General features: G+C 33.0%; 1 protein-coding gene across 1 annotated transcript in view; it reads right to left on the bottom strand.

The window, feature by feature from the left end:
- Window positions 1-2,709: 2,709 nt before the first annotated feature.
- Window positions 2,710-9,390, bottom strand: part of LOC107665153 (nectin-2-like) — a 163,788-nt gene continuing 157,107 nt past the window's right edge. The window contains exons 9-10 of the mRNA XM_016455921.1: window positions 7,700-7,801; window positions 2,710-4,076 (exon numbers count right to left, since the gene is read on the bottom strand). Of these exons, the coding sequence (XP_016311407.1) occupies window positions 3,873-4,076; window positions 7,700-7,801 (306 nt within the window). The 3' untranslated portion in view covers window positions 2,710-3,872. The remainder of the gene's footprint in view (window positions 4,077-7,699; window positions 7,802-9,390) is intronic.

The following is a 9,390-nucleotide window of genomic DNA, read 5'->3' as shown; positions in this document are numbered from 1 at the left end:
AGGGCCTCTGTTTTGTTAAAGAGATCGTTCATTGGTAAATGGAAATCCTGCCTTCATTTATTCGCCCTTATGTTGTACTAAACATGCATGAATGATTTCTTCTGTTGTTTTGGACCACAGCTGAAACATTCAAAATATCTTCTTTTTGTGTTTTACAGAAGAAAAATGGCAAGTTTGAACATCACAAGGGTGAGTAAAAGATGACAGAAATGTCATTTTTGGCTAAACAATCCATTTAACGTTCCACACTCCTTTGATTGTCTTTAAAAATTCAAAATGGCATTAAAACTTGAATATTATTTAAAACTATACATAATGCATACCGTATGTAATATATATATAAGACAGAAACATTTGAAAAACATTCGAAAATACAGAAACTTAAATAAAACGTCATTTAGAAAAAATGAAATCACAGTTTAAAACACAAAAACCCTTACTGATGAGTGTATAACATACAGTGATTGTCTAATACTGCACCATTTTAGCGAATGACGGTTGCGTGAAGACGGCCAGTTTGCGCGTGAGAATAACATAAGTGAACCCCAAATCTCATGCAGCATGCAGACGTACATTCCCTTTATCAGAAACAGTGACGAGACCACAACTCAGCTAAACCGAGATGACAGGTGAAAGATTGTCGTGTCATGTCGAGAATAAACGTTTTGTGAGAATCTGTCATTTTCTGCGATGTCCAACAGGCCAGAAGATCAGGCGGCGAATGTGATCGATGGCTAATCAAGAACCAGGAGGGCTTGTTAATTCATCTAGGTGAACTGTACCGTCCATCCATCGATCAGTCTGTGTTTGTCATGGCGCCTGAACACCTATCCATTCGCCCATCTAAAGATCCTGCATTTTATGTGCTTTGTGAATGTGCAGGCTTCCACTCCTTGTGACCGTTAAAAAAGCTGTCCGTTCGTTCCATTTATCACTTCTGTAACCTGTTAGCGAGTCTTTAGTTTGTTGCATCACTATGGTTTTGATATGAGTTCTTTGGCACAATTACAACAATGTATTCAGACACTATGACACGAAGATCTATCGACAGCTTTAAGTGGATGTGCAAAGATTACATTCAAGAGTGAAAGAGATGAACAGTGATGGAATTAGTTGCCATGCCATCCAAGAACCAGTGAAAAAAAAAGAAAAAACACAATTTCTAAACTACTTCTGTTTCTCATCTGTCTCTTAAAGGAATAGCACATCCAAAAATAAACTCACTCTTATGTCTTTCAAAAGTCGTATGACTTTCTTTGTCTGCGGAACACAAAAGCACATGTTTATAGCTGCTCTCTTCCATACGGTGAAAGTAAACGGTGACCAAAACCGGCAGGAATTTCAGTGAGTTCAGTCTGTCAATAATAAAGAATGAACATTTTTCAAAATATCTCCTTTTGTATTCCACAGAAGAAACAATCATACAGCTTTGGAACAACATACATGAGTTTTAAGTGAACTGTTCCTTTAAGGAGGAGATGTAAACTTTCTACAATTCTTGTTGCAATCAAAACTGGCACTTCTTTTCAAGAAAAACTATAGGAATATGAGAGCAGTAATGATAACTTTTGGCCAAACAGACTGAAGCGCTGTGGCCAAGAAGAAATCAGTGATACACAGTGCATTTGAATTTTATTACCACATAGAATCAAAATCAGATTTTTCTGGCTTTCAATTTATGCCTGTTGACTTTGAAACTAATATATACATTAGCGGCCAAAAGTTTGGAGAAATTAAGATTTAAAAAAAATATATTTTTAACAGAAATCTCTTATGTTCAGCATTTTATTTGATCAAAAATACAGTAAAAAGAGTAATATTGTGAAATATTATTACAATTTAAGATAACTGTTTTTAGTAGTAATATATGTGACCCTGGACCACAAAACCAGTCTTAAGTCGCTGGGGTATATTTGTAGCAATAGCCAAAAATACATTGTATGGGTCAAAATTATCGATTTTTCTTTTATGCCAAAAATCATTAGGACATTAAGTAAAGATCATGTTCCATAAAGATATTTTGTAAATGTCCTACTGTAAATATATTAAACCTTAATTTTTGATTAGTAATATGCATTGCTAAGCACTTAATTTGCACAACTGTAAAGGTGATTTTCTCAATATTTTGATTTTTTTGCACCCTCAGATTCCAGATATTCAAATAGTTGTATCTCGGCCAAATATTGTCCTCTCCTAACAAACCTTACATCAAATGGAAAGCTTATTGATTCAGCTTTGAGATGGTGTATAAATCTCAATTTCAAAAAATTGACCCTTATGACTGGTTTTGTGGTCCAGGGTCACATATATTAAAATGTAATTTATTCCTGTGATGCAAAGCTGAATTTTCAGCATCATTACTCCAGGCTTCAGTGTCACATGATTCTCCAGAAATCATTCCAATATGCTGATTTGCTGCTCAGTTATATGCACAATTATTTATAACGGTTCTTATTATTATTATCAATGTTAAAACATTTTTTTTTTGCTGCTTAATATTTTCTGTAAACTGTGATACATTTTCTTCAGGATTATCTTCAGGAATGAGAATGTCCCGCCCACATTACAATCAGCCTTGACTAGTAACAGCAAGTAACAATTCATGTGATGTAACTAAAGCCAATTGACTACTTTAAAATGGACTGGATCTTTTGTGTTTTTGACCTTCTAAAATGAAGTTTCAATAGGAGATGTCAATACAGAAGAAAACTGTGCTCGACGAGAGATTTCACGAGGACTTTAACATTAATGTTTAGCATCCGAAGGCAGAAAATGAAACTCTTCCTGTCACCTTCAACATCTCTATATGCATATTGTGCTTCTTACAGCCAGAAAATAGGGGAGCGAGGAAAGGCTGCGACAGGTGCCCACTGTTTTTAGGAAAGCAACCAATCATGCCATGCAGATTATACAGTAACAAAATCCACACGTATCAATAAGGAAAACAACAGCATACGACTTTAGTAATACCCGTTAAAAGAAAGTTTCAGAAAGTGTACACTTTTTCATTTTGCACCCCACTGGTATATTTTTGGATTTCTTTGCATTTTCCTTTTTTTGTTTTGTTTTATAGATTGATGTATAGATGTTAGACTGACTATATATATATTATTTCCTTATATTATTTACAGAACTTATTTGGTACTTTTCAAAAACAAATGAACACGCCAAACAACCAAAGAATCAAAAATAAGAAAATAATGCATACATCTGTTTTTAGGTGATATAATTGATCAAAATGACATCAGATATAAAATATAAAAATACAATTTTGCTGTATGTAAAATACATTGCATATACCACAAGACTTTTTCGTTAATGCACGAAACCGACGAAAGCTAAAGCTTAAAAAGAGCACTACACCGAGATTGCAAAATAAAAAATACAGATCATAAAACATAAGCAACGGTTGACAGTATATGCAGTGTATTTTAAAATACTGAAAGCAATTTTTATATTTAGACCTTCCAGGAAAATTAAACGTTTTCTGAATGTGTTTGCTGTGCATGTTTTTCACGTAACCAGGATTAAAATAAATGTAACATGGTAGCCCAAAAGTGAATAATGACCAATTCTCATGGTTTTGTTTTACTGTTAATTGCTAATCAAAGTTTGCTTGATTAAAGTACTAAGAACTTCTTGTCATACATTATCAAATGTCCAAAATCCGATCTGGTCCAAAAGGTGTAATCCACAAAACCATGAGAATAGGTTAAAAGGTCAGTTAGCCACGTGTAAAAGAAATGTCACCAGCCTGTGTGATTTTGGATGTGTTTGTGCCCGAGCCGTGGACTATAGCCGGCTGTGCTGTAACGGGCGTCCGCGGCTGGGCAGGACGGTGGCAGTGCAAATCCCAGGCACAGCCTACGTCTTTAGACCAACATGGGCTTGGACACGAAACTTTCGTCACGGGCTACGTTAGTATAGTTAGCTTCGACGTCATTCTGGTCAGCTGGTTCGTACGGTGGAAGGGTCTCGTCGGTCGTGTCGTCCTTTTCGGGAGGGTGTCCTGAGCCGTCCCAGACCGTGGGGGTGCCGCCGTTAGCCGGAGGGCCGGTGTTGTCATCATCTAGATCCTGAAGCACACACAAATCAAAGCATAATTTAAGCTCAATTAAATTCAAAGACCTGTAAATGTAAAAAGTTTAAGAAAAATGTTCAGTATGAATTACCCATAAATATGTGCGCATATGCATTTCTATATCTTCATTCGTAAATAAACATTTAAATAAATAAATGTGTATATAATATGAAACATTATTAGAACACATAATATATATTATTAATAATATATAACAGTATACTGTATATAAACATTATTATTAAAATAAATATTGATATAGAAAGTATGCATAATTCATTTATAAATAAAATATATTTTTTTAAATATTAAACAATGTTACACGATTCATATATATATATATATACAAAATTATATATTAGTAATACTGAGATAAAAATATATTTTATAATAATATATTTTAATAATGATAATAATAAATAGTTTTTTACAATAGTTTTTAAAAATAAATAATGTTACATTAGTTGGAATCTGTAAAGTATGATACATAATTCATATTTATTAAAACATAATAAAATATATTTTAATATTATATTATAACATTCATGTAATAATATTAGATGTAATATTATATGTAATTCATACATAATAAACATGTTTAATAATATTAAAATATAATATTAAACAAGATTCATATTTATAAATAAACAATGTTGCATTAGTTCAAATCTGTAGAGTGTGAAGTTATTTAAATGCACAATCCTTAGAAAATAAGGATAATGAATGAACTAATTAAAACCAATGAATCGCATTCCTCGTAAAATGATTTCAGACAGCTCCTCTGATCATTACTGCAGTGATGTAGTTTTGTCACGGCACACACGTCCGGTTCAGACACATGTAAAAAGCTGCACGTGCACACATTCACAATTCATTACAATCACTGAGGTGCTACTAATGCTAATTTAATAGTTCCTCAATCGGTCATAAAGCATCAGTGTAATAGCTGGAGAACAGAAGCGCACATTCTTATTTATTAGAGTTAATTGATACCGAATGAAGATTCAGCAGATAAAACGGTTTGATAGAACACTTCACCTCCTGACTCATAGAGAGCCCAAATTTAATTTAAAAGTGCTAATATGGTGTGATGGTTATCTCGTGTGTGTGTGTGTGTGTGTGTGTGTGTGTATTGCTGTCTGAGCGATGAAGCAAAAGTTGGTTTCTAATTATGTGAGGCGAATGTTCTTTTTTATTTCTCAGTTATCAGGTGATGCAAGTTTCAGCCCCGGTCATTTAACCATTTTATAAAGGTCTGGACAAAGAAAGGAATTTATTTTTCTTAGGGATGGTCTTACAAAGAAGGTAATTTCAATTTCACAGATTTAATACCAGTTATTCCAGCAAATTTCCTTTAGCTGGGCTATCAGGGATGTGCGCCGTTCAGAATGGAAATGATTTACCTGTACAATTCTTCATCATCCTCATCATCATTCTTGTGAGGGAATTTTAAATTTTGTAATAATACATTTCATTTTTCATTATGAATTACTCAAATGTGTGATTATATAGAATTTCTAAATAAAGTTTGTAGATTTATATGCAATAAAACAATATTAATATGACACTATTCAAATAAAAACATTTGAAATGAATTTGATAATTCATATTTATAAAGAATATATTATATTATAATGTAATATTATACTTAATATTTATAAATAAAACTATACAACATTTTAATATTAAGTATAACTCATAATTCTTATTTATAAATAAATATAATAAAATATAAAATAAAAATATTATACACAATTCATATTTATGAATATATAAAAACAATAACACATTTTAATAATATTAAATATGACTATTTATAAATAACTAAATAATTCATTAAATACATAAATCTAACAATATTAAAACATTTATATTATACATAAATCATATGATAAATAATATGGAACTTTTATTGTGTGGACCATGTTAGAAAAACACTATTTCCAGTATGTCTGTATAAATATATTACTGATATGATATCAGGAAAACAATAATCATGATTAATGTCATGAATGATGCACACAAGCACACAATTATTTGCGTGCCTGTGTGTAATTTTATCGAAATTAAATAAAATAAAAATCACTAAATTCTTCCTGTCATTCCAGCTCAACTTCCTTTTGGGGTGTGGCCAACTCAATTTAAAATCACTAATTAAACGGGCACTTATTGAAAGCCCAAACCGAGTCCCCTGGGGATTTGATCACAAAGGTACGTGTCTCAGTCTGGCCTTCATACACAGAGCCGCTGTAGTAATTGGCTTTACGGTTATCATAGTTGATGAAATAACCAGCTCATCATATTAATCCACATAAAAGACCCTTTGGCAGTGTTAGCACATGCCACACATCGCTATGAGTCACTAGCTTTCGCCATTGGCATACGAATATAAACCGCCTGCTGCAAGATGGGGGTCTTTAGTACCCACTGTGATACAAGTACACTGGTGTATATATATGTGACCCTGGAGCACAAAACCAGTCTTAAGTCGCTGGGGTATATTTGTAGCAATAGCCAAAAATACATTGTATGGATCAAAATTATCCATTTTTCTTTTATGCCAAAAATCATTAGGATATTAAGTAAAGATCATGTTCCATGAAGATATTTTGTAAATTTCCTACTGTAAATATATTAAAACTTAATTTTTTATTAGTAATATGCATTGCAAAGAACTTAATTTGGACAAATTTAAAGGCGATTTTCTCAATATTTAGATTAGACAACAAATAGTTGCATCTCGGCCAAATATTGTCCTATCCTAACAAACCCATACATCAATGGAAAGCTTATTTATTCAGCTTTGAGATGGTTTATAAATCTCAAATTCGAAAAATTGACCCTTATGACTGGGTTTGTGGTCCAGGGTCACATATCACAAAATGTAACTTCACCTGTAAACTGTCAGCATCCCGATTGGCGCTATTTTATTAAATGCCTTTTTTCCATATCACATATTTTAGTAATCACCCTAAATTAGATATCATTCCAAATCTTAAACACTCAAAATTCATACCGTTTTGAAATCGGACATTGGTACTTTAAATCATTTTAGCGATGGGCCCGGTGGGCTTTAAGTGTCAAATTACAAAATTTACTGCATTTTATCATTAGAACTTTCTCTAATCTTGACAAAACATATCACTGGAAAGGTCTGAGTCTCAAGATTCCATATTTGGTGACTATTTTGTCATAGACGTAAGTTCTTGACAAAATATTTATACATTTGTGACAGGAAAATGCATCAATAAAAATTAAATGGAGTTTGGGTGTCACCCGGTAACTATTTCTGTTATAGCGCTTTAAATTTCACAGGAACCCCAATTTTTTAATGACAACTTCAAATTTGGATCATAACTTACTTAGGCATATAGGTTTGATTTTATAGCACTTTTAGATTCCAAAATAACTTTTTACACTTTCATTTTTTAAAAATGCTTTCACTTCAATGAGCAATAATCTGCCGATTTTCTTCTTTAAACCAACCTTAGGTCTGTTCATGAATTAAGGGTAGTTCATTATGTTCAAAAGGGACTGGATTCAGGAACAGGATTCACAGCTCTTCAAAGTAATGTTTACTCAGCATTGCACATCAAAGTTTGGGAAGGGGGATCTTACCGTAACAGGCTCTGCAGAGTTGGTTTCGTAATAGCTGGTCTCGTAGTTGCTGAGCGGCTGAGTTTCCGTGATGGTTGTGGTCTTGTCCTGTGGTTTATTCAGCTGTAAGAAACCAACACATGAGATGATGAGTTCAGCATGCACACTTTAGGAGTTGGTTGTGGATCAGAGGAATATTTCTTGTCTTTAAGGGATTTTTTTTGTCATTTGTGATGTGATATGGGAAAACCCAACACATGGTGAAATTTTACCTTTTTTAGGTTTTGATACCATATGAAAGCTGGGTTCAAGCCCTTTCCAAACCTGTTATTTTGTCCATAGCTTGAAACGTAACAAAACGTATGGCTATCTGAAGTTGGCTGATAGCTATGATTTTCAGGAATTGAATTTTAAGAAAAACGGGTTTAAAGTGAGACGGGTTTCACTTTCACTTCACGGGTTTAACGAGAGCTGTCTGTCAGGAGCACTATACTGCATCATTACATAAACAGACTCACGTTACCCTGAAGAAGACAGTTTTCCGTTGTTAATCATGGGCATAGTCTCTGAACTTTTGATCACCCTTTGTATGTTTAGATAGCTCAAATAGTGTACCTTAGAGTTTACATTTAAAAAAGCGAGCGCAGCGCAACTTTTTCGCACACATGTGCATATAACAGACTGTCATCGGACTCCTCCTCTTTAGAAACTTCATCATCCGATCCTTCATCTCTGGATGGGAAATAGTCCATAATAACATCATTTAGGGCACTGCCATCACCAAGATTGAGCAGATTGAGACGAGCAAGATCGTTTAAGTGAGCAGCTACTTCAGACTGCGTTGTTTTCTTGCGCTCCGATATCTCACGATATAAAAAATAAATAAATAAAAAACATTGCGTGCCGTAGTTTACACAGGACTGGCGGGAAATGTGCATTGATACACCTTTATTATATATGAAGAGTTAATTTGCAAAAACCGATAAACGCCACTTTACTTTCAATGAACTTAAATTTTGTAAATTACCTGTATTTGTTTAAGTTATTATTACTTAATCAAAACAACCCAACTGCAGTTTGATTGATATTACTTAATAATAATAATTTTCAGAGATGATAGACAAAATGTTATAGAATAATAATTTCATAAACCAAATTTTGACAAAAAAAATTGACATTCGACCTATTTTCCGAATTTCCTGAAAACGTCCCAGCGCGACATCCGATGGGTTTTCCCAGATCGCATCGCATTTACTCATCCTTAAGTCATTCCAAAGACTTTTTATCTTCTGCTGAGCACAAAAGAAGATATTTTGATGAACGATGGGGAAAAAGTAACATTCGTTGTTTGGGCAAAAAAAAATATCTTATGTATTCCACAGATGAAAGTCGGTCACACAGGTTTGACGGAACATGACAGAAGGTTGAGTAAATGACAGAAATATCAATTGTTTGAAATTTCAGAAGTTGGAATCTTGTTCAACTACCAACTTTTTTTAAATAAACTAAGTCTTTTCTGCTCACCAAGGCTGCATTTATTTGATTAAAAATACAATAAAACAGTAATATTATAATATTTTAAAATAACTGTTTTCTATTTTAATATATTATAAAATATAATTTATTTCTAATGCAAAGCTGAATTTTCAGCATCATTACTCCAGTCTTCAGTGTCACATGATCCTTCAGAAATCATTCTAATATGCTGATTT

The sequence above is a fragment of the Sinocyclocheilus anshuiensis genome, unplaced genomic scaffold (genome assembly GCF_001515605.1).
Source record: "Sinocyclocheilus anshuiensis isolate Anshui unplaced genomic scaffold, SAMN03320099.WGS_v1.1 scaffold379, whole genome shotgun sequence".
Classification (NCBI taxonomy): Eukaryota; Metazoa; Chordata; class Actinopteri; order Cypriniformes; family Cyprinidae; genus Sinocyclocheilus; species Sinocyclocheilus anshuiensis.
Note: the sequence above shows the minus strand (reverse complement) of the source record. Positions and strands in the feature narration are given on the sequence as shown.